Below are 24725 nucleotides of genomic sequence, written 5' to 3'. Positions count from 1 at the left end.
TTCTCACTCTCCGGCTATTCGCTTCTCAAGCTCGTCGACGAGCTTGATCTTCTATCACCAGTGCATTTATTCAACTCCGTCATTACTTACTTATGAACCACCAAACTGGATCATCACACATTCATTAACTTCGCATTCAAGTTGTACCATCATCGCCTCTTCGTCATCGCATTTCCTATTGCCTCCGTTCCTGTCTAAATCAGTTGATCGCTCTTTCCTTGTACAACAACCCCCTCCTCTTTTGTACAACCGCCCTTTTGTTCCCTTCTTTGTACGACTGCCCTCATCGCCACACGTTGATCGTATTCTATGACAAGGAATTGGATACGACTCATGTATGTACTTTTGGTCGCATTTGTACTAATCAGCGTGCACATGAATTAGACAAAAGATTGTGGATTTTTTGCCTCGAGGTCGACTTTGGGCGCCGCCGAATCAATCATGTGTTAGATTTGTGATTGGGTGTCATCGATTGGCCGAGGCAGTCCGAACCCTCACTATACCCAAAGAAGGCTTCAAAGATGGCACTATCTTACAAACAGCTCTCGGATCTTTTGTGGCGTTACACATCTCGCGCTAGCCACTACCATCAATCACTGCCATCTTGATCTCATCGATATATGGATGCACGTTCCCTTGCTACTTGAATTCATGCCGAAGTACGTTGATCTCAGATATACCTCACACGTTACTTTGGTGATATAAGCGCTAGACAGTGATATATAAACGTCTACTAAGTTACCCCGCTCTCTCACCCCCATCCTCCAATAGCATGACTGTAGTCTCAAACGATCCCAGTTGGTGGCCGACCATCCATGCGAATATTTTTTACAGCTATTTCGTAGGTCCGTGGAGAGTCAGCCGCATCATGACCCTGATGACCCGATTAACATTGGCCACGGTTTCACAGTTGCCTCCTGTGCTGCGGTAATATACGACTGGGGTGAGCAATATTAAGTTTAAAAAGACCACTGACATCATGGAATTTCTAGGACTTACGTTCGCACAAGAGGTAGGTTGACACTGTTACAGAAGCAGCCATCTTGCTGACAACAATTTTATAGGTGGAACTAATCTGGGTGAGCGGACTCTCATATCAAAAGAACGATGTGAAAATATCATAACTAATTCGCGGCAGAGACAACGTTGGTCCCTGATGACTGTTGTGTATCTCGTTGTATGTAGCTTGTATTTCCAAGCGTGATCAACAAGTCATACTGACGTGAGCATATCCTAGGCGCGATATGTTGCAATAGGATTCTCTGTGTACGTTTCGATGTCTAAGCTATTGGTGTTACACTCATCGTCCATCTTTACATTAAGGATCAAAATTTTCCGTATGTCTGTCCGAATGGACTCTGTTTCTTTCTTGTGACGGGGGGCATACAGAGATTGTTCCAACAATTTCGATAACAGATGCATTGAGTATTCCACACTGGAGCCTTCCATTCCCGTCCAATCAACTGAACTACCATGTAGGGGTGAGTGAGATTCTCGAACAAGTTGGTTCAATATAACGACTCGTACAGTTGTGAGTTTCTTGCAAGTCTGCGATCCTCCGAAGCTGATAACTGATGTTGCTGGATTCGTCAGGCCTTATCATGGACGAGGCACTGGCATGCATGGGCGACGTTGTAGATATAATGCTAGGCGGTGAGAATTACACCACCGTGATATTGACTTGACTGAAATACCATGCAAGTCATCATGATTGCTCGCTTGCATGCCATGTATCAGCGATCCAGAAATGTGTTAATATTTCTCGTTGTCATTTTCCTGGCCATCAGAATCGCCGTCGCAGTGATGGTCGCAATACAGCTGATGCATACCTCAGGGGGTAAGCTTTAATTATGTATGAGAAATTCAAGTGCATCAGGCTCATTCACACATACCAGAGGAACTTGTCCTCTCCGGCAATTATCTGTGCATCATTAACATTGCGGGAGATTCCCTATTTATGGGTCCCACGACATGGATACTTGGCATTGTATGGGAGGTCCTTGCATTGTGTCTCGCAGTCTGGATTGCTGTAAAGCACTTTCGTGAACTGCGACAACACTCATCAGGAGGTATCATCGGGGACTGTTTCATGATGTTAATTCAAACTCACGTTAATTACTTTGCGGGGTGAGCTCATAATTCAAATGCGATTCTCTTTTTCCGCTCACATTCTGCACATGCTAGCTTTGTTATTATTGCTTGCCTCTATGTTGCTCAATTGTCTCCAACGCTCTCAGCGGTACGCCGATCTGTCACCAGCCTCCCCCTGCGCTCATGATTCATCAATTCCATAGGACGAATGGTCCTTAGACGTTCAGATTTATGATGGTTTCGCTCAAATCTTGTACATGGTACAGCTGTCTGTGCTGGGACCACGCCTTATCCTCAGTGTTCGAGAATATCATGCAAAACTTGTGGCCGACTCTGATACAGCAACGGCTATGACTTCGATTGTTTTCCAGGAATGCGTTCATGTGGAAACTAGCTGTAGCGTGTAGCGCAGGACATTCTCGATATGATTTCTTTGCAATGGACAGGTAGTCTGCAGAGAGTGGGAGAATTTGTTTTTATGTATTCCAGGTTCTGTTATGGCACTTATTTAAGTTGTTTAATGTTGCAAAATAGATATATTCCATACTGGAACACTTGACAACCTACGAATAGATATCTATCCCCGACACCAAGCTTCACGCACGCGATCTTGGTAGTGCTGTCATGGTCGTAGCGGCTGCTGGAAGTTTGTTCGCCCCTAATGCCATCCCTGAAAATGGGAGCTCGTATGAGGAGTACTATTCAGCATCACCATCCACGCTAGCCGTTCCAGAGTCACGCACTGAGCACCTTTAGCAGAACTTTAGCTCGTTAATCAAGGCTACTCCATTGTACCTAAACGGATCTGGTACTGCAGGGCCATCAACGGTGTTGGAATTGGGACGACGACAGTGAATAGCAAGCGAGTACAGACGGTCAGACTTTAAGCTGATTTCCAGACTCCAGCAATGTCGGAGTTCGAAAGTAAACAAGCAGGAACGGCTATCTCGTCCCCACCATCCTTTCGCTCCTGAAGCTTTGAAGGCCTGACCTGTCTTTTTCGTTTTACGATCATCAAACATGTATCTGCTGACGATTCATATTTCATTCTGCATTTCATTAGGACGCCCACACTTCGCTCGTTTGTTTGTTCGCCATTGCACGTGCTTCTTCGCTCTCCGCTTTAAACGACCACTGTCACTCTCGCTCCGAGCCGTGCCATGAAATGCGCTGCTCACACTCCCTATTTTTGATCTCATCAATATCGGTCTCTACGTCTCCTTGGGACTGGTTTAGATTACAGGTGGAGGGAATATTTCTATTCGATTCTCACTATCCGGCTATTCGCTCCTCAAGCTCCTCGACGAGCTTGATCTTCTAGCACCAGTGCATTCATTCAAATTACTTGCTTATGAACCACTAAACTGGATCATCACACCATCAATTCAAGCTGTATCATCATAGCCTCTTCGTCATCGCATTGCCTATTACCTCCGTTCCTGTCTAAATTACTTGATCGCTCCTTCTCTTTACAGCCACCCCTTCTCTTTTGTACGACTGCCTTCATCGCCACACACGTTGATGACAAGGAATTGGATACGACGCATGTATGTACTTTTGGCCGCATTTGTACTATTCAGCGTGCCCATGAAATAGAAAAAAGGTTGTGGAATTTTGCCTTGAGGTTGACTTGGCGCGCCGTTGAATCAAACGTGTAATTATGTGACTATACCCAAAGGGCGAAAGAAGACTTCAAAGATGGCACGCACTGGCACATCGCCGAAATCAAGAACCGACGTTCTCCGATATTTTGCGGCGTTCAAACATTTTGTGAGTCATCCCCGGATGCACATTCCCTTTCTACCTGAATCCATATATATAAGTGCTGGCAGCAGGCGGTATATCAAGCACGAATACAATCGTTATATCTCCATCAAATCCCCCCGCTCGTTCGCTCCCATCCTCTGATAGTATGACTGTAGTCTTGAACGATCCCAGCTTGTGGCCACTCATCAGCGGAAATGTTATTTTCAGCTATTTCATAAGTTCGTGGAGAGCTTGCTGCATGATGACTGATGACTTGATTAACCTTGGCTGTGGTTTCGCAGTTGCCGCCTGTGCTGTGGTAATATATGACTGGGGTGAGCAATATCGCTTAAGTATGAAAAGACCACTGACATCATGGAATTTCTAGGACTTACGTTCGGACAAGAGGTAGGTCGACACCATTACAGTAGCAACTATCTTGTTGACAACAGTTTTACAGGTGGAACTGGTCTGGGTGAGCGGACTCCCACATCAAAAGAGCGATGTGAAAATAATACAACTAATTTGCGGCAGAAACAACGCTGGTCCCTGATTACCATTCTATATCTCGTTGTATGCAGCTTGTGTTTTTAGGCATGGTTAGCAAGTTGTACTGACACGAACATATCCAAGGCACGATATGTTGCAATAGGATATGCTGTGTACGCTTTGACGTCTAAGCCATTGATGTTGCGCTCATCATCCATCTCTCACAATCAGGATTAGCACGTCGAGTATGTCTGCACCTATAGAATCTGTTTTTTTTCTCCTTTGACGGGTGGCATACAGTCAGTCTTCCAACAATTTGGCAGACAGATGCAGTGAGTATTCCACACTGATGTCTTCCATTCTTGTTCAAACAACTAAACTACCATGTAGAGGTGAGTTAGATTCTCGAACAGCTCATTGGTTCAATATAATGCCTCCCACAGTTGTGAGTTTGTTGCGGGCCTGTGATCCTCCGAAGTTGATAACTAATGCTGCTGGATTTGTCAGGCCTTATCTTATACGATGCACTTAATTGGATGGGCGACATTTTACAAGTCATACTGGGCGGTGAGCTATACACCTCCGTAATATTGATTTGACTGACATGCCGTGTAAGTCATCATCATCACTCGGTTGCATGCCATGTATCAGCGATCCAGAAAGGTGCTGATATTTCTCGTTGTCGTCTTTCTGGCCACCAGAATTGCCATCGAAATAATGGTCGCAATGACGACGAAGCGGATTTCAGGGGGTGAGCTCTAGTCATGTATGGAATATCCAAGCGCGTCAGGCTCACTGATAAGTACCAGAGGAAATTGTTCTCTCCGGCACCTATTTGTGCAACATTGACTATGCGGGAGATACTCCATTTCTGAGTCTCATGACTTGGATACTTGGCACCGTATGGGAGGTCCTTGCCCTGTGTCTCGCGGTCTGGATTGCTGTAAAGCACTTCCGTGGACTGCGACAACACTCAACAAGAGGTATCATGGAGGACTGTTTCACGGTGTTAATGCGAACTCACCTTAGTTACTTTGCAAGGTGAGCTCATAATGTGGTTGTGGCTCTCTTGTTCCGCTAAATTTTTGCACGTGCTAGTTATTTGGCCATCTCTTGCTTCCATATCGGTCTTTTATCTCCAACACTCTCAGGGGTATGCTGATCTGTCGCCGACCTCTAAGTGCGATCATGATTCATCATTTTTATAGGAAATGTATTCCATTTATATTGGTTTCACTCAAGTGTTCGAGATGGCGCAGCTGTCTGTGCTGGGACCACGCCTCATCCTCAGTGTTCGAGAATATCATGCGAAACTTGTGGCCGAATCCGATGCAGCAACCGCTATGACTTCAATCGCTTTCCAAGAACACGTCGATGTGGAAGCTAGCGGTAGCGTGTAGCGCAGGATATTCTTGATATGATTGCTTCGCAATGGGCGGATAGTCTGCAGAGAGTTGGAGAATTTGCAAGTTTCTATGTATCACAGGTTCGGTTGTGGTGCTTATTCAAGTTGTTTAGTGTATTTCGTACAGGAGCACTTGACGAACTACGAGTAGAGATCTATCCTCGAGACCGAGCTTCATGCACGCAATCTTGGTAGTGCTGTCATGGGCGTAGCGGCTGGTGGAAGTTTGTTCGCCCCTAATCCCATCCCTGAAAATGGGAAATGGGGAACTCGAATGAGGAGTACTATTCAACACCCACTCGCGCTGGCCGTTCCAGAGTCACGCACTGAGCACTTTTAGCAGAACTTTGTTTGCTCATTGATCAAGCTACTCCATTGTGCCCAAGTGGATCTGGTACTGCAGTGCCATCAACGGCGTTGGAACTGGGACGACGAGAGTGAATAGCAAGCGAGTGCAGACGGTCCGACTTGAAGCTAATTTCCAAGTGTCGTTGAAACAAAACGGATGATTCAGAGTGAGGAACAAATGAACTAGTCATAATGATTAGCCAAAATTTGCTCGAAATTTTGAAGTCGAAGGAGTTGCATATTCTCGTTCGTCACTGACATGAGAGTGTACTTACACACCACTGAGCACATGAATAGATCCGAGTCCTACTCGTATTCAAGGATATATGCCTGAGCAGTGCGGCGTTTATGTGAGAAATTCGTTCCGTGTTCGTACATACGCGCCTCAAGACCTGTGCTTCGAACAGCCTTGTAGTACTTCTCTATATGGTGCTCGGTGAGGTCCGTTAGGCAAGGGGGGTCTTGCCAAGCCTGGGAATGCCCGACCAGGGTGCGCCACTTTTGCTGATGGACCTGTTGTGGTACCAAGTCAGCACTTGATCGAGATGGTAGATTTTCGGGCTAATCCTGCAAAATTTGAATGCGATGCAAGAGCATTGCATATAGAGTCACATCGTGAACGTCCTTGTGAATGTTGCATTGAAAATGGGCCCACACTAGGTTGATGAGAGCGACAACTCAGGATAGCCAACTGGACACTGAACAGAGCAAAGTATATTTCCGGTCCAGCGGACGTGCAATTGAGGGCGGCAGCAATAAATCAGTAGGACCATAGGCGAAGGCATGTATCAAGTGAATGCCTCGATCGAGGGAGCTTAGGACACAATAGCATATCAAAACAGTTAAACTTACCTTCGGGAACTTCCAGTACACCACAGCCACAATTGTCACGTATAATAGAAACTGCCTTCGTCGCCACTCAAGCATCGATGCCCATCAGTGATCGTGTTTTATGACAAGGAGTTCCTTTTTGTCGCGTCCGTATTAATCAGCACGTACAATTAGACCTGTGCTCCTGTCGTAAGACGATACATTCCCGATGGCACATTCCCTTTCTACCCGGATTCATCATGCTGAAACACTTCAATTTCAGATATCATATCATCCCTGACATGGACACCTTAATTCGGTAATGTAAGCGCTAGATGGTCGTATATTAAGTACGCATGCGATTGTTATACGTCCACTGAATTTTCCCGCTCGCTCACTCCCGTTTCTAATAGTATGACTTTAGTCTCGAACGATCCCAGTTGGTGGCCAGTCATCAATGCGAATCTTATTAGCAGCTATTTCCAAGGTTCGTGGAGAGCCAGCCGCATGATGACTGTGATAACTTGATTAACCTTGGCTATGGTTTCGTAGTTGCCGCATGTGGTGCAGTAGTGTATGATTGGGGTGAGCGAGATTAAGTATGAAAAGACCACTAACATTATGGGATTTCTAGGACTTACGTTCGGACAAGAGGTGGGTTGACACCATTACAGGAGCAGCCATCTCGCTGACAGCAGTTTTATATGTAGCTGGAACTGATCTGGGTGAGCGGACTTCCACGTCAAAAGAACAATGTGAAAATACCACAACTAATTCGTGGCAGAGACAACGCTGGTCGCTGATGACCGTTCTGTATCTTGTTGTATGTAGCTTATGTTTTTAAGCATTGTTAGCAACTTGTACTGACGCGAAATTATCCTAGGCACGATATGTTGGAATAGGATTTGGCGTGTACGTTTCGATGTCTAAGTCATTGGTGTTGCGCTCATTACCCATCTCTCACGATTAGGATCAACATGTTGGGTATGTCTCCTAGCATAAATTCTGTTTCTTTCTTGTGATGTGAGGCATACAGGCAATCTTCCAACATTTTCGATGACAAATTTAGTGAGTATTCCACTCCGATGCCTTCCATTCCTGTCCAAACGACTGAACTACCATGTAGGGGTAAGTTATATTCTCGAACAACTCGTTGATCCAACATAACGACTCCCACAGTTGTGAGTTTGCTTCATGCATGTGATCCTCAGAAACTAGTAACTGATGTTTGCTGGATTTATCAGGCCTTATCATGTACGACACATTTAATTGGACGGGTGACGTTGTAAATGTAATATTAGGCAGTGAGTTATACACCTTCCTGATTCTGTGATATTGACTTGATTGAAACTTCGTCCAAGTCATCATGATCACTCGGCTGCATGCCATGCATCAGCGATCCAGAAAGATGCTGATATTTCTCGTTGTTATCTTTCTGGCTATCAGAATTGCCAATGCAGTAATGATCGCAATACCGATAAGCCATATTTCAGTGGGTGAGCTTTAATCATGTATAAAAGATTTAACAGCACCACCCTCATTGACAAATACTAGAGGAAACCATTCTCTCCGGCACTCATCTGTGCGTGTTTGTCAATTCGGGAGATTCCTTATTTCTGTTTTCTATCACTTGGATACTTGGCACTGTATGGGAGGTCCTTTCACTGTGTCTCGCGGTCCGGATTTCTGTAAAGCACTTCCGTGAACTGCGACAACACTCAACAGGAGGTATCATGGGGGACTGTTTCACAGTGTTAATGCAAACTCACGTTAGTTTCTTTGCAATGTGAGCTCATAACGTGAACGTGCCTTTCTTATTCCACTGAAGTTTGCACATGCTAGTTTTTTGGCCATCTCTTGCTTCCAGATCACTAGTTTATTCTCTTCGTCGCTCGCAGGGGTATGCCGATCTGTCATCGACCCTCTACGTGCATCCATGATTCATCAATTCTATAGGACATATATTCCCTGGACGTTCAGATTTACCTTGGTTTCGCTCAAATGTTTCAGGTGATGCAGCTGTCTGTGCTGGGACCACGCCTCATCCTTAGCATTCGAGAATATAACGCCAAACTCGTGGCCGACTCCGATATAGCTACCGCTATGACTTCGATTGCTTTCCAAGAACGCGTCCATGTGGAAACTAGCAGTAGCGTTTAGTGCAGGACATTCTCGATATGTTTTTTTGCGATGGGCGGGTAGTCTGCAGGGGTGAGAGAATTTTTTTGTATTCATTTCACGTACTTGTTTAAGTTATTTGATGTTATCTGATAGAGACGCAGCTCTGTGCAATGTTTCTACTGGTGCTAGCTCTTCTCAAATACCCCACGCAGCAGACTCAGAACCGTGCGTGGAAGTTATTTCTACTGTCAAAACTTTCAGTCAGAGCTTTCGGACCATCTGGACGCTATCGTTTTACAAAAAGCATTGACAAGAAAGCCCCCTATTTTACGCTAAGATTTCTATTGCTCGACTCGAGCGGCGAGAAAATTTGTTGAAAAGCCAATGTGCCGAAAAACTCTGCAAATTACTAGTCGCTCGCGCGTCAGTGCCAAAAAACATACTGAACTGATGTCAAAGCAGAAACGCGACTCACTTGGCAAAAAAGAGGGGTCTGCCATGCCAGTCAGTTATGTGGTTAAATCCAAGACACAAACTACTGATACTCACGCAATAACCCTTAGGGCAGCCCTTGCACTGCGAATCTCTCGTGCAAAATGTGGAACATTGAGCCTTCCGAGCGAGAAGACTGCCATCGTCAGTGGGCATGGCAGATGTCAAAGTAGCAACGATGACGAGGACGATCGCAGAGGAGAAACGCATCGTTTGTGCTGGGGCAGATAAATCTGAAGAGGGGAGTAGGAAGACGACTCGCTTTTATATGCTGGATATCGTTCTTCATGGTGATACGGGAAAAATCTATCTGTGGGAATCTCCTCGATAGCCTTGATGCGTCAAGTGAATGTCCGAGGTCATAAGGTCTCCTGAAGAGTCGTGCGTCTAAAACGGCCGGCGGGAACGGCGGACTGGTGGGGGCACGCCTCACACCAGGGCATTCGCGGACTCTGAAGTGCAGCAGGGGCACCATGCCCCTTAGATTAGACAGTACTGTCCTGCATAGAGTAGATCACTCTCATGGGACACAAATGGAAATAAAAAAGGTCTCCTGAAATTATTCTTGCGTAGTTCTATCCTCGAATGGATACTATGAACCTATCTACGATGCTAACAGATCATCAAGCAGGGTCCATCAGCAATTTGGTGTGGAAAAATTAAAAATCCGTCACTAGTCATTGACGATGGTCGGGCGCGACCCCGGACCCAGAGAACGGTATTCCCCACAGATTCCTAGCGACACCCATTCGACAGGGATATCATGATATCATGCTGTTTCTGCTAGCACATATGGGTATTCTGTATATTTGTTAAGGAGCCAAGAAGAACGGAAGTTGGATATATAGTACTTGCCAACTGCGATCAATCGGTAAATGAGTCGTGAAATTGCGAACATCGCTAGATTGTATTGTTGTGGCAGAGGATTGACTGGGAATCTATCCATCCTCGCTGGATCCTATGATGTTACAGTATCATACCTTGGGCGAATCCAGAGACAAATTAAGCTATTCTGCCTGGACAGCGACACGGTTCTGTTATCTAGGACTGACCTCATTTTCTGCTCGCCCACGTATACACTAACATGCGCCTTGGTCTGATTACTCTGTCTGTGTACATTAATATGCAGTATATTATCTGATCTCACCTAAGACAGCGTTCCATAGTCCATATTTGCTACCTGAGAGTTGCAAACAAGGGCGTCCACACTTTGATAAGGCCGCAGGAAATTCAATACTCAGTACTCAGTCTCAATTCCCACTACAGCAGTATTATGGTGATGAGGTGACAGGTTGAGGCGGGCTCCTAAACACGGCCGTTCTTGATGTTTTTTGTTCTCACGGTCCTTTGTCCTTTGTCTCTGCGTATGATATTGACTTTAGTCGTCGACTAGATCAACTAGTTCATTACTTTAGCCATCGGAAAGGAGTTTTCCGTAGAGTCACGTACACACTCCGAGCTGTCCTCATCCAAACTCGTGGCACTAGACTTAGTGCTGGAGCCTGCGGGAAGCGCTCGATTGCCACCTTCAGTTCGGACTCAACTGCGAATAGATAATGCCGCTGGTGAATATAACTTTCGGATACATGTCATGAAGTTGTTCACCTGCAACAGCAAACGACGTCACGTCATGATTATACCAAAGTCCATGCGATCTTGAGGTTTCTCCTTGCTGCAGTCAACAAGAGCTTCAAGCGGAACCTCAAGTTTCGAGAGGAAGTTCTGAAACCTATGCAAGAACCATCTGAAGGAATTTGGGGTTTTCCACGGGTGCAGAAAACCCGTAGTGAAGTTATGGTTGGGGGTTGCGCAGTTTAGGCCATTAAAACAATGCGGATCAAAGTTCTACAGGCATTTCTGCATGCAGGTGCTGTCAAGGTGTAAACGTCAACGAAAATCCGTCACAATATCTCTAACATCCTGAGGTCCATCATGTTATCGACACAAGTCATGTCCTTCACTTGCGCGATGATATTGTTATCCGAAGCAATTCTCTTATACTCCCTACCCCACTGCTGCGCTAGCAAAAGTCTACCAAAAGGCTGTCCGAGGCGAACGATCAGCCTCAACTCTCGCGTAGTCGGCTCATTGTATCCAGGAGACTTGGACTCGGGCCAATCTTCTACGCTCTGCGTCTCATCTGCAAAGTTAATCAGCCCGAGATCATCCCGATTCCGCGCATGAACGAGCAGGAATGACTGCCGAGTATGCCTTGCAGGCAAGAATTGAACAAGGCTGTCTTCCGTCGTGACCTGCAGGTCTTGTAGCCCGTATGCCTTGGCTTCATATGTGAAACATTTCTCACCGTCTCCACCAGCACTTCGGTGAGAGGAAATGCGATCCAAGGTAGTTGCAGTCTGGCGTCTGCGAACTGAGGAACGCTAGGATTCTCCAGGAGGGTATATAGTCTCAAAGCCCACTCCACAGCCACAATACTGTTTTGCAGCATGGAGACCGACATCTGCATCTCATCTTCAGATAGATATGGCAGTGTAAAATATCGGCTGGCAGGCAACTGTTGAAGTTGGACGATTGTCCCAACCAGTCCAAGGCCGCAATGTCGCCCGAATGAGCTATGATCTCCTGTAGAAGTCGTCCGAGCGTGTTCCGTCTTTTTTCTCCATAAATTACAGGGAGGTGAATGCTGAAGATCCCAAACAGCGAGTACGCGATGTCTTCCTGCAAAGTAGTTACACGCGTTGATGCCCATCGGAGTTTCTCTCGGGCATCTCTTGTACCCGGATGAAAGTCAACAAGTGCCGACGCATTTATGCCTGTTGCATCTTCTGACTCTTTCATGATGCTGACAGACTCGTGGTTGCGTGAGCGGTCATCGAGATATGGGGTCCAATCTGCTTGGTAGAAGAGGACAACTTTGGGGGCAACAAACTCCTGGGCAGTCCTCGCGTGTTTCAAGTGCTGTTTGCGAGCGCGCCAGGCTCTGATGAAGGAAGGACATCCGATAGGTGGACAATGGTGAACGCTGAGTGGTGGCACCATACGAACATGGAGTTGACTGATTGTTGGACCTCAACATTGTCGTTCTGCTCGATGCAGCATGTGTCGCTGCACGCCCAACGGGACCCGCATGGCGAGCCACTTTACAGAACATCTGCAACTTCACAACTGTTCCGACGGGAATCAAGTCGTATGTTCCTGCCCTGAATGTCATGCAGTAGCGGCTCCGTCCTTTCCCACCTATGAGACAACATGACCCAGCTGAAGTACTTTGCGACCGCTTCTTTGATAGAGGTGCCTACGCATGTCCAATGAATGGAAAAGCTCTTTGTACTTTGTGCTCTCCGTGAATGCGTTGATCTGCATGTCCCGATTGCACAAACGTCCGGTAGATGTGTTGATTAAACGAAGGAGGGCGTTTTCCAATTGGCCGTGAATAGCTCGTCGAATAGCATCTTCTACTTCAAATGGATTGACATATTGTTGGCGTAGCTCCGCAAGTCATCTTCAAGTCGGCGCTTGAATTCTGTGGGGCTTACGTCGTGTCCGGGTCGGGAGCATCATCCAACTTGGAGAACATGATTGCGAAGACCTTGAATGCATCATCATAGCATTGTGCTCCACGAAGCGCTGTATGCTTCAATTCGTACCCGAGACAAGACGAAGGGCTAAGCTCGATGACCTACGAACATCATCACAAATATTCAAACAACGACGAATGTCGTCCGCACCTTTTCCGCATCCAAAAGGGCCTCCGCACAGCTTTTGGCCAAACTTCACCTTACTGTGACGCGCAAGGCATGACAAATCCATCCTGAATGCTCCAGGAAGTGTGTTCTTGATCGCCCAGAGATGAACATTCCCATGACCGTCTCCACTCGCGAGCAGTTCTTCACCGGAAGAAATCGCAAGGCAGGAGACCCAAGTGGTGTTCGAGTGCCTGTCCTATCTGCTGGTGTGACTGTGTGCTCCACAGGTGCACAGTCTTATCGTGCGAGGGATCGACGTTCTGGAATATTAGATTGATAGTGATGCATGCCACTGGTAGTGTCCTGTGAAAACCCGGTTAATAGTTAGGTCGATGACTCAAGATTGACAGGCATAGGTGGATAACGTGGATAACTCAGGTAAAAGGTATGTGCGTTTAAGATTTGTCTTCCATGAAGCTGATGCCTTTGCCATAATGGCGCTCGGTCATGCCAGGTCCGAGTCCGAGTCCCCGACAGCTAGTACTTATGTGGGACATGACCATGCATGACTGAGGCCTAGGTCGAACGAATTCAAATCTGACAAAGCCCGGTGACGCCTGGGGATTTGAATGAATGAATATTTTATTTGGCGGATGATCTACTGTACCGGCTCGCATAAGCATCAGGGTTTGATACAGTTTAGTGGTGGTGCACTGCTGGCATATCACGTCGATGGAGTGTTGAACCTACTACTACGTTCTTACCCGGCTTCAAGTTCTACTGACTATATTGTTTAACTTCACTCGCAGTAGACACGGGAACTAGTATGGTTTTTTATGATGGAAGATTCAGTGGCGCGCAAATGAGTCGGGATGAATGGCGATGGAAACAAGTTATTCGCCGAAATCAGGATGTTCACTTTTTTCTTTGTTTTGAACGTTCCAACTTCCAGTGTAGATTCGGGATCAGTATAGTCCTTCCAGTGCGTGGCTGTGAGTCATGAGAACAAAAACCTCTACTTCTGTACCACCAAGGGATACGGTTATTATACATATGTTACTCATGTTAGCAATAAAAGGTGATACAACTGGTACGAATTTCATCGTCATACGTCCACTAAAAGTTCGCCACTTACCCACTCACATCCTCTGATAGTAGTATGACCATAATCTCAAACGATCCCAGTTGGTGGCCGCTCATCAATTCGCATATCATTTCCAGCTATTTTATAGGTTTGTACTAGCACAGAGTCAGTCAAATGATAACGGTGATATGCTGATTTGACCTTCGCTGCATTTTTGCAGTTGCTGCCTCGGTTGCCGTAATATACAATTGGGGTGAGCAGGATTGTATGAAACAATTAATAATATCCTCATGGTTCTCCAGCACTTGCATTCGGACAAGAGGTAAGTCGATGCGATTACCGGAACGATAATCCCTCTGAAATAATTTCATAGGTTGAATTGATTTGGGTGAGCAGAACGTCTTATGTCTAAAGAACGATAAAAGAATACTATCAATTCGCAACAGAAGCAACACTGGTCCCTGATGACAGTCCTATATCTCACTGTATGCAGCTCATACCATAAGTTTGGTTAACAAACTGAGCTGATGTGATGATGTCCTAGGTGCGCTACATCGGAATAATATACGCTGGGTATGTTTGGAGAGCTAGTATCCGGTGTTATGCTGATCGCCCATCTCTCACTGTCAGCATGAACATACAGAGTGCGTCTGTTCATATACATTATTTGTTCCTTCTGACCAGTGATATACAGTGACTATTCAGATAATACCGCTGAAAGATGCAGTGAGCATTCCATACAGATGGTTTCCCTTGCATACCCGTCTAATCAACTATCATGTAGGGGTGAGCGACATTCTTGGATAGCTGTCTGATCCGCCCTCATGATTGCTACAGTTGTGAGTTTCTTTGGAGAGTGTGATCTTCTGAAGCTTATCCCTGATTGTATGTGCCAGGCCTTTACATGTATTTCGCATTATATTGGACGATGTGGGTCCTAATTGCAATACTTGGTGGTGAGCCTTCACAATTGTTATGTCTCGACTTCACTGAAACATCATGCGAAGTCATCATGATTGCTCGGTTATATGCCATGTATCAACGGTCCAGAAAGGTTCTGGTACTTCTCGTTGTTGTCTTCACGGCCATCAATGTCGCCAATATAGTGATGGTCACAATAAACATGAAGTATATTTCAGCAGGTAAGCTTCAATTATGGATCGAAGACTTCGAGTGCCTCGGACTCATTGATGAATACCAGAGCAAGTCATTCTCTCTGGCACCTATCAGTGCGTTGTTGAAAATCCCAAAATTTTGAGCATCATCCCCTGGACACTCGTCGCTGTGTGGGAGATCTTCACACTGTGTCTTGCAGTCTGGATTGCTCTAAAGCACTTCCGTGAATTGCGACAACACTCAGCGGGTGGCTTTATTCGGGACTGTTTCACGGTGTTGATGAAAACTCACATGAGTTACTTTGTGAGGTGAGCCGATCATGTGAACGTGGCTATCTTTTCCGTTGAAGTTCTGCACATGCCAGCTTTGTTGCAGTTTTATGCTTCACCCTCGGTTATTTTTCGCCAACGATGGGAAATGTATGCCAATGTGTCACTGACTTCCGCATGCGACCACACTTAATTGATGCATTATTTTCCACAGGATCCATATTCTCCAATGATTCTGATTTATTTCGGCTTTCTTGAAACATTCATCACTGTGCAGTCAGCTGTGTTGGGACCACGGCTGATCCTCGGTGTTCGAGAATATCACGCCAAATTCATAATCGACATTGATGCAGGACCTAGCCTGATTTCAATTGCTTTCCAAGAATGTGTGCATGTATCAACTAGCAATAGTGTGTAATAAAGCGTTCGATATTAATTACACTACGAGCGTAGGGACTCTGCAAGGAACAAGATAATTTGATTACATTTATGCGTTCTTGTTGCATTACTATGGGTACTACTGGCCACTGGCCACCGTGAGCGAAGACCGAGACTGACATAAATGCCTTTGAGAGTTCAGGCGCAGCCTGGAGTTCCTTACTCGATATTCACGCGCAAGTTTCATACGTCTGAGCGAATGAGTATGGCGTGGAAGTAACTGCGGACGAGAGTGAGCCTTTTCATATGCATGTGACAGGTACCGTTGCCCAGACGTATCAGGTTGTTTTTGGAATTTTCAATTTTAGTGTGATACTTTTACGCCGTTTGACCGTCACGTGACGTCCCGATTCGGCCGGATTTCTGGAACCCTTCTGCTTTTGGGCGGGCAAGTCTTTGTGTGCCGCTTTGCATTCTTTCTAACCAAACATTAGTTTATTATTCTAGATCTACTATTAAGTCATCTGTCGTTCCAAGGATGCAGGTCAATAATAGTGAAGACAAGAACTTTGAGGACAGATATTATACACGCCATAAAGGCATTTATAATGAGCGAGAGGGTCACAAGGAGTCTGATAGGTAAGAGTCTCAGTCTCTGGAAACAGAACTCTTTATTAATGAAACATGTACCTGATAGGTAAGACTATGTTGTGTCAGCATATGTTTACGATAAGGTATGGTATAGGTACTCATGTCTCAGTCTCTGGAAACAGAACTGAGACATTCATCTGTGTGGGTGCTAGACTTTATACTGTGAGTGTTTTTCTTGCTATATTAGAATGAAACTTGATACATGTGCAGCTTCGGGCCCAATATCAGCTCTCCCTCATGCCTGCCCCTTCTCCCCTTGTGCTTGCACTCTCTATTCAACATCTCATGCCTTGCCATTGGCTCTCTTGGTCTTCTTTGACTCGGATGATTCGGATAGTGCTGCCATGGTCCAGTCCAGAACTGTGGTTCGAACCCGACCAACGGTCTGGTTCTAGACAGTCCTGTCCACTGTGACACCATCGAACCTAACCGAACTGAAGTATGGTTCTCAGTCTGTGTTGTCTGGGATGGTTCTTCATCGGTTCTGAACCTGTTCTGAATGGTTCTGAACCTCATGTTGTTAGTATCTTTTCAGATGTGAAGATGAGTTCTGCTGTTCGCCTTACTAATGCTAAATACAGTGAGTTTCAATTGCAACTTGGTGATATTTTTTATTATTGTTCTACAATGACTGAATTTAACTCATCTGCATGTTGTGCAGACAGGAGCCTCAAGGATGCATCCGAGATCACATTCTACCATGATGCTGACAACGACATCCCACTACCTCCATCTGGTATGCAGCCAGCCTTATCCAATGCATTCTCCGTCCTCTTGAATTCCAGACAGCAATCGGCCTCATTTGGTGCTGGTGCTAGATGCTCCTGCTGCTTCACAAACTTGAGAGGCCTGTTACAGAGATACATGGATGCGTGAGGCAATCACGGCTCGTCAGAACAACAATGCCAACCATGCTCACAACCCTTGCAATGAGCTCACTGCATATTTGACATCACCATTGGATAAAGTTGTAGATATTGTTGTGTGGTGGGGGGTATGTCTTTTGTTTGCAGTTTTTCCAACTAGTTCTAATTGCTAGTTAGATTCATTCATTGCAGTATCCGACACTTGCTTGCATTGCACGTGATTATCTTCCCATCCAGGAGAGTGCAGTTCTGTCTGAGCAAGCATTCTCTAGTGGGGGCATCACATCTACCATCTGTCGTAATTCACTGGCACCATCCACCTTTTCAGCACTACAACTCCTGAAGGCAGCATACAAGTATGGACATGTTTTGGCAGTTTCAGGAGCATCAAGGGAGTCAGCTGCATTGGCTAAACTGTCAGTGCTCCTTCCAGATGTGTAGAATTTCACTGTACATCTTATTTTCGAAAATATGATCTATGTTTTGGTCCAGTTCACGTTCGAACCCTGATAGAACCGGACACGACTGTTCTGAACTGTTCTCATTGGTTCGGTTCTGTGTTCAATGACATGCCCTGGACTGGACGCAGGTTCGTTTTCTGGTTCTTACTCAGACCTCACTGAACTGGACTGAACCGGACCATGGCAGTGCTAGATTCGGACAACAACAAGCCATTCAACAAATCCTAGCGGGTGAAACCAAGATAAAGACTGTTGTAAGTCTTTCCTGCTGTACTGTACTGCAAACAGGCCTTCGACAGCATGTTTTTCAGCTCCCAAGGATGATCATAAAGTGAGACAGACAGCATGAGAGTAGTGTTGAGAGGCGCGTTGGACATGTCAGATTAGGTGTGAGCACATTGTTTCTCGGACATTTGCTCATCATTGGCTGAACATCATGTCAAAAGGTCTCAGATTAATTTTCATTCATTCCTGCTCTACCCGCACATAAAAACGGTCTCTTGTAGAATTAGGCATCTCAGTCTTCCTCCCAAATACTGAGATGTAAGCACTATTACTTTCATATAAAATACCAGCTACTAACAAAGACTTAGTACATATTTGTTCTAGGTACTTATAGCACCTGGAGTCTTCCTCCCGGATACTGAGATTACATATTTGTTCTAGCTCTTGTCTCAGCTGTGTGACCCCATCTAAGAAACCTACAAGTAGAGATAGGTGTTTAAGTGTGTCAGCTCTTGGGCCAGGTGAAATTGATGTGTGTATGGTTGTGACAGGCCTGTGACACTGTAACAAATTCTAAACAACTTTGGATTTTAGTTAATGATCAACATATGAGTGTCTGCCTATGTGTGTACAGGCTCTATAGAGCTGTATTCACTTCTCACCAAATTTGCGGTGCTTGTCAAGTTGTCCTCTGTCCACACTACTAGTATGCATCTTTCCTTATGGTTCTCGGTTCTGGCATTGGACAAACAGTTTGACTTTGGTTTGGACCGGTCCCAAACCATTCTGAACCATGAACCAAAAGAAGCTTGCCACATTGTTGAAGCATGCTTTGACACTTCCTTTGATGATCCACTTCAGCCTCAGGGATTCTCAAGCTTCAAGATTTACTTATTTCCATCAAATGCAGAGGCCCATTGACAAGGTAAGTCATAATATGCACTGTTCAAACTGACGAATCAGACCACACATCTCATTGTGCAACTCCTCCTGCAAGCCCATCATCCCACTCCCACAAAACCACCGCCTCCACCCCTAAAATCAATGTGCTGACAAAGACAAAGGCAACCAAAACCACCGAGTTTGAGGTGTTAGGTGAGTGACTTCATCTTCAATTATCTTGTGCCCATTTTCTTATGCTTGCTCTCTTGTACCTGTCCTCTTGTGCCCATTCTCTTGTGCTAACTCTCTCCCACCTGTTCTCTCATACCACACCCCATCTTTCATGCCCTCCTACTTCTTGATATTGAGACCATCGACCGTGGCACCACAACAAGTCCTACCTATGTTTTTTTTTGCTCATTGTAAATAAATTTGGTTTGGTTCATGTTTGAACCTGAAAATGACTGGACCTGACCATTCTGAACTGTTCGCCAAAGTCCAGTTCGAGGTTTGTCAAGTCTGGTAGAACCAAACCTAGGTCCAGTTCTTGGTTCTCGCTCGACCCTCTGTGAACCAGACCAAACTGGACCACAGCAGCACTAACAATCACAACCTGCATTCAGTCTTCCCAAGTTGATAGAGGAAGCCTTGTCCATCCACACACTGATCCGTAGCACAACCATTCAAGACTCACAGACATTTAACCACCCTCACACATGCACTCACACAAACTAGCTTCGAAGTTCTGTCTCTTAGCACTAGCACTGTCCTCCTCATAGATCTATTTGTTTGTCATGGATTCACACGCAGCTGGCGGGACTCGACAAGATAATTTGATTTGTTTGGCAAATTGTTCGTCGAAAGGAACTTGAAACATAGATTGCATTGGCCGGCAATGAGAAAGAATGCAAAGCGGCACACAAAGACTTGCCTGCCCCTGAAAGCAGAAGGATTCCAGAAATACGGCCGAATCTGGATGTCACGTGATGGTAAAACAGCATAAAAGTATCTCACACTAAAATTGAAAATTCCAAAAACAACCTGATACATCTGGGCAACGGTAGACAGGACTTATAATGGCAAAGGTGAGCGAGAGCAGGAAATGGATATAAATCCTGTCATATGATAGACTGTTGCTTGAGTAAAGTAGGAAACTGTAGAGTGTGCGACATTTCTGGACTGCGATCAAATAATGGGCTTGTTTCACCATTTCATAATGATTTCTTCTCGCTGTTACAGTAACATGGTGTGAGCCCCCAGCTACCAATATGCCCTCTGCCACCTTGCATGGCAATGACACAATACTTGGGCCTTTAGGCCTTGATGATAGAATGATAGAACATCAGGTATTTGGCTCCAGTCTGACAAAGGTTTAGCTAGCCTTATTTAGTGTATAATATGGAAAATATATATCACAATTGTAGATCACATGATAAAGGAATAGATAGGCAGCCTACATTGGTGGAATCTTCCAAAGCTACAATATTGATAGGCCTATGGTACAAAGTTATAATTCACTAGCACATTGGTGTTTTATTGACAGATGCATCCTATCATTGCATGGCCATATGCTGATGACAGAATGTGTAATCACTAACACTGTGCTTGGCAATGATATTGATGAATCATAACTTATCAAGATGCTGGTTTTCAATCAGGTATGTCTGGCTTTAGATAGGCAGCTTTGGATTGCAGAAGCCACCATCAATGACATTGTGACCTAGCATGATATTAGGTTGTCAAGCATATCTGCTGTTACCGAGATAGATTGTAATGTTAAGAAGTCACCACTGATAACAAAGTGTTAGGTCACGATATTGATATATAATAACCTATCAAGATGCTGGTTTTCAACCAGTTATGTCTGGCTTTAGATAGGCAGCTTTGGATTGCAGAAGCCACCATCAATGACATTGTGACCTAGCATGATATTAGGTTGTCAAGCATATCTGCTGTTACCGAGATAGATTGTGATGTTCAGAAGTCACCACTGATAACAAAGTGTCAGGTCACGATATTGATATATAATAACCTATCAAGATGCTGGTTTTCAACCAGTTATGTCTGGCTTTAGATAGGCAGCTTTGGATTGCAGAAGCCACCATCAATGACATTGTGACCTAGCATGATATTAGGTTGTCAAGCATATCTGCTGTTACCGAGATAGATTGTGATGTTCAGAAGTCACCACTGATAACAAAGTGTCAGGTCACGATATTGATATATAATAACCTATCAAGATGCTGGTTTTCAACCAGTTATGTCTGGCTTTAGATAGGCAGCTTTGGATTGCAGAAGCCACCATCAATGACATTGTGACCTAGCATGATATTAGGTTGTCAAGCATATCTGCTGTTACCGAGATAGATTGTAATATTCAGAAGCCACCACTGATAACAAAGTGTCAGGTCATGATATTGATATATAATATCTTATCAGGATGCTGGTTTTCAACTAGGTATGTCTGGCTTTAGATAGGTAGCTTTGAATTGCAGAAGCCACCATTCATGTCAGTATGACCTAGCATTTATATTAGATTATCATATTGTAGCAAGGTGCTAATTATCTATCTATTATATCTGGCTTTACAATCACTGACAGTATGCCACCATATGATATTGAGTTATCATGCTATATAAAGCTGTTGGTCTTCTATCAGATGCAACTACTGTTGCATGAGTGGCTTCCAGTGGCAGTTTCTGTAATCACTGGCAGTGCGTCAGGACATGATATTGAGTTATATAACCTATCAAGTTGCTGGTTTTCTACCAAGCATATCTGCTCTTACAGGGGTAGCTTCCGATGGGGGAAACCACTATTACTGACTGTGAGTCAAGTTCTGGCACTGCATCGTCAAGTCATAACAAGGTGTTCTCTGTCAAAAGAGCATATCTGCCATTACAGGGGCAGCTTCCGACGCCAGAAACTGCCATGAATGACAATAAATCAAGCTTCTAATATTCAGATTTCTCGCCACATCAATTTGAGGTGATTTGGTCACATATATATGTTCACATAGGAAATTGACATTGATTGGATAATATATTTACAAAAACAGTAAATAACTAATGTGTGTTGGCAATGGTTAGTTCTCGCAAGGCAGCACATTTTTCCCGAATCTTAGCTAGCGCGCTGTTTTTGCTGATACTGCGCTGAGAGGAAGAAGAATTAGGAAATATTCGACTATGCAAGGTGTGAGTTTAGACCCCATAGAGCTGACAATATAAGTTACGAACCGTGTCCACCATGTCATCAGGTCATCAACTTCCTCAATTTCGTCAGGATCCTCTAGTAAGTCGAGAATGCTGTGATAGAAATTGTCGGAGTCTGTGACCGTGTCGGTACGTGAAAATACTGACGACGAACTTAAGGCAAACCGAATCTAAAGGGAAAAAATCAGCAGTAGAAGGCGTATATAATAAATTTGCGTGCCTGTGTAGCAATGTAAGCTAGAGAGCCTTTAGTCACAGACTTCATACCATGCAGGTAAGCGTTGCCGGAGCGCGTAGCCTTCGGCTCCTTATCCACCGAGCTCGGAGATGTAAAAACATGTTTGAAACCCTACATAGCTCGGAGTAAGGACTTTATCAGCAATGAAATCGAGCTTACGAAAGTTAGTATCTCGCTCCTGAGTAAGCCCTTCCATGGATCATCGGGATCATAGTGGTACCCAGCATATAAGAATACAGGCCATTGATCACCACTGACTGCGGTTTCACCGCTCTTCAGAGCCTGTTTGGTTCTGTGTAATGTTATAATAGACAGTTAATACGATAGGGGAAAGACTTACTCTACGTCTGACCAGTCAAGACCGGCGGGGCAGAGCAACCTACCGGTAACTTCATGATTGAACCCGCGGTCCGATTTGATATTCTGGGAGAGGGGCGGTATGAGTGGCTGTCCTCTGGGCATAAGCCATTCCAGGACAGCAGACTTGAGGGTCTTGGTATCGTCGCCTCGCGCACCAGAGGCTCCTTTACCTAACTGCAAACGATAAGTACGATGATATTGCAAAATAAAAACTTACTAGTTCTCCAACGTGAATAATATCCTCCTCCTCGCCGTCCGTCAGACGAGCTAAAAGACCAGGGTAGGAATCTATCAGTTCCATGAAAACCCTATGTTCGCGTCGAACACTGCGTTGAAAAATATTCAAGTCCTTGCAACAGTTAATGGTCAAATTGGACGCACTCTGCTGGATAATCCTCGATGGATGTATCCTGTAGTTCTTCAAGTCGCAGTATACCGGAAGTCAGAAGAGCAGGGAAATTACAAAGGGCAAACACTGTCCGACCAAAATGTCGGCCGTGAAGTACCAGGGGATTTGATGAAGTGCTGATGAAGACTGAGTCAGGATGGGATTACCAATTAAAGAACACTTACGCCTTTTTACGCGGGCCCGTGTGTAGCGCTGAAGCACTACGCTTTCGCGAGGAATCATTGGGAGAGTTATTCTCGTCACCACTCATGGATTAAAGGTAGGCGAGCTGTAAAATCAGTAGTAAACGAGGGGGGCTTTATATACCTAAACATTCATGCCATTAATAGGTATGTGTAAACCTCGCCATTCTTTTTAAAAAAAAATCAATGGCCTCGCCATCAGAGCGCCATAGATGTCGTGATCTAAATCAAGCGCGACTTATTTAGCTTGAATGCGCCATCGAAGTACGTAAAATAAAGAGGATGGCGCATTAATTTCGTGCGCCATCATAGTAAATTTAGATATATAGAACTGCAACTGCTATCGCAGCATTTGTGACCTCTTCCTTCGATGCCCAATTCACCCCTTCAAGAGACTTTGCGGCGATGTGTCCATCTTGGAAGCGATGTCACACTAAGGTAAGTGTTTCAGTATACGCATGAGACGCAAACCCACAAAGTTACCTCGAGCTTCCAATTTTCTTCATTGAACACGCTGCGAAGTACAGAGGGAGATGAGCTTCGCGATACCGAGTGAGTAATGAAGTGGTTCAGAAAATAACTCACGACCAACATGACTACAGGCAGCTCCTTCGAATAAAGAGATTGGAGCATTCAGGAACTCAGACGCCACGTGAGATTTCACGATTCAACTTGGAACCGTATGGTGTATCTGAAAAATATGACCTAGGCACCGACGAAGAATCCAAAAGCGAAATAGAATCGGAGCTACGTCACGTCAAGGAACAGCTGAAAGGCGCGGAAATTTATATTGCTTACCTTCTGGAACGGGTAGCGACATACAGGCATAGATGGCTGGAAGATTACCACCGCGCTGAGAACCTCGAGCGCTGTATGCCTGATTTTGTCTATGTGCCCCACCTAGATCAGATTCCACCGAATGCCCCTTCTCCTACCTTTGGTCCAGAGTTATTTAGCTGGGAAGATGAAGGCTCGGAACCGAAAGCGTAGCTGTGATCTACGAGGGCCATCCGCACGGGTATATACATGATATCTATGTCTGAATTAAAATTTTGTTGAATAATGAAGTATATGCTTACAATTTTTGTCAAGCGGGTGATGAGCTCAGGGGCCAAAAGCAACATGCCGAGTGTGCTTGTTTATCGTACTCTATTCCCTACCTATACGAACCATCATAGTTTCCGAACGTTAGATCTCGAAGGCAAGTATTAACATAAGACGAAGTGCGTCGACTTAAGGACAA

At 45.0% G+C, this 24725-nt stretch overlaps 5 protein-coding genes across 5 annotated transcripts; 3 read left to right on the top strand and 2 right to left on the bottom strand.

Annotated features, from left to right (window-relative positions):
* The first annotated feature begins 434 nt into the window (after positions 1–434).
* F5891DRAFT_741680 (uncharacterized protein) lies at positions 435–2520 on the top strand. The gene is made up of 14 exons (XM_041373053.1): positions 435–659; positions 713–845; positions 911–943; positions 993–1012; positions 1065–1079; positions 1139–1177; positions 1238–1266; positions 1324–1337; positions 1390–1425; positions 1594–1653; positions 1703–1837; positions 1896–2127; positions 2185–2239; positions 2311–2520. The coding sequence occupies exons 2-14, from the start codon at positions 773–775 to the stop codon at positions 2443–2445; spliced, it is 876 nt and encodes a 291-aa protein (XP_041219411.1). The 5' UTR covers positions 435–659; positions 713–772; the 3' UTR covers positions 2446–2520.
* Positions 2521–11030: 8510 nt separating this feature from the next.
* F5891DRAFT_985470 (uncharacterized protein) lies at positions 11031–12674 on the bottom strand (the record flags this gene model as incomplete). Its single annotated transcript, XM_041377600.1, has 6 exons — positions 11031–11107; positions 11143–11231; positions 11408–11754; positions 11808–11974; positions 12019–12443; positions 12532–12674. 6 exons carry the CDS (start codon positions 12672–12674, stop codon positions 11031–11033), a joined length of 1248 nt encoding a protein of 415 aa, XP_041219410.1.
* Positions 12675–16680: 4006 nt separating this feature from the next.
* F5891DRAFT_985469 (uncharacterized protein) lies at positions 16681–18298 on the top strand (the record flags this gene model as incomplete). The annotated part of the gene is made up of 10 exons (XM_041377599.1): positions 16681–16693; positions 16742–16809; positions 16858–17030; positions 17100–17227; positions 17309–17383; positions 17493–17641; positions 17706–17811; positions 18006–18102; positions 18162–18228; positions 18263–18298. The coding sequence occupies 10 exons, from the start codon at positions 16681–16683 to the stop codon at positions 18296–18298; spliced, it is 912 nt and encodes a 303-aa protein (XP_041219409.1).
* A 3848-nt stretch (positions 18299–22146) lies between these two features.
* On the bottom strand, positions 22147–23550 carry F5891DRAFT_1131131 (uncharacterized protein; the record flags this gene model as incomplete). Its single annotated transcript, XM_041364630.1, has 8 exons — positions 22147–22264; positions 22318–22463; positions 22514–22642; positions 22691–22823; positions 22872–23065; positions 23109–23217; positions 23273–23416; positions 23465–23550. 8 exons carry the CDS (start codon positions 23548–23550, stop codon positions 22147–22149), a joined length of 1059 nt encoding a protein of 352 aa, XP_041219408.1.
* A 302-nt stretch (positions 23551–23852) lies between these two features.
* Positions 23853–24472, top strand: F5891DRAFT_985467 (uncharacterized protein; the record flags this gene model as incomplete). Its single annotated transcript, XM_041377598.1, has 3 exons — positions 23853–23920; positions 24005–24034; positions 24085–24472. 3 exons carry the CDS (start codon positions 23853–23855, stop codon positions 24470–24472), a joined length of 486 nt encoding a protein of 161 aa, XP_041219407.1.
* Positions 24473–24725: the final 253 nt, after the last annotated feature.

Source organism: Suillus fuscotomentosus, assembly GCF_016647785.1.
Source record: "Suillus fuscotomentosus strain FC203 chromosome Unknown F5891scaffold_89, whole genome shotgun sequence".
Taxonomy (NCBI): Eukaryota; Fungi; Basidiomycota; class Agaricomycetes; order Boletales; family Suillaceae; genus Suillus; species Suillus fuscotomentosus.
This window is presented reverse-complemented; position numbering and strand designations above follow the sequence as displayed.

Bases quoted from the DNA above. Each gene is read 5' to 3' on its own strand.
- F5891DRAFT_741680 (XM_041373053.1), top strand. From the start codon at position 773: ATGACTGTAGTCTCAAACGATCCCAGTTGGTGGCCGACCATCCATGCG. The intron at 846-910 runs GTCCGTGGAGAG...ACGGTTTCACAG, and splicing joins TTTTTACAGCTATTTCGTAG to TTGCCTCCTGTGCTGCGGTA. The intron at 2,128-2,184 runs GTGAGCTCATAA...TGCACATGCTAG, and splicing joins CACGTTAATTACTTTGCGGG to CTTTGTTATTATTGCTTGCC.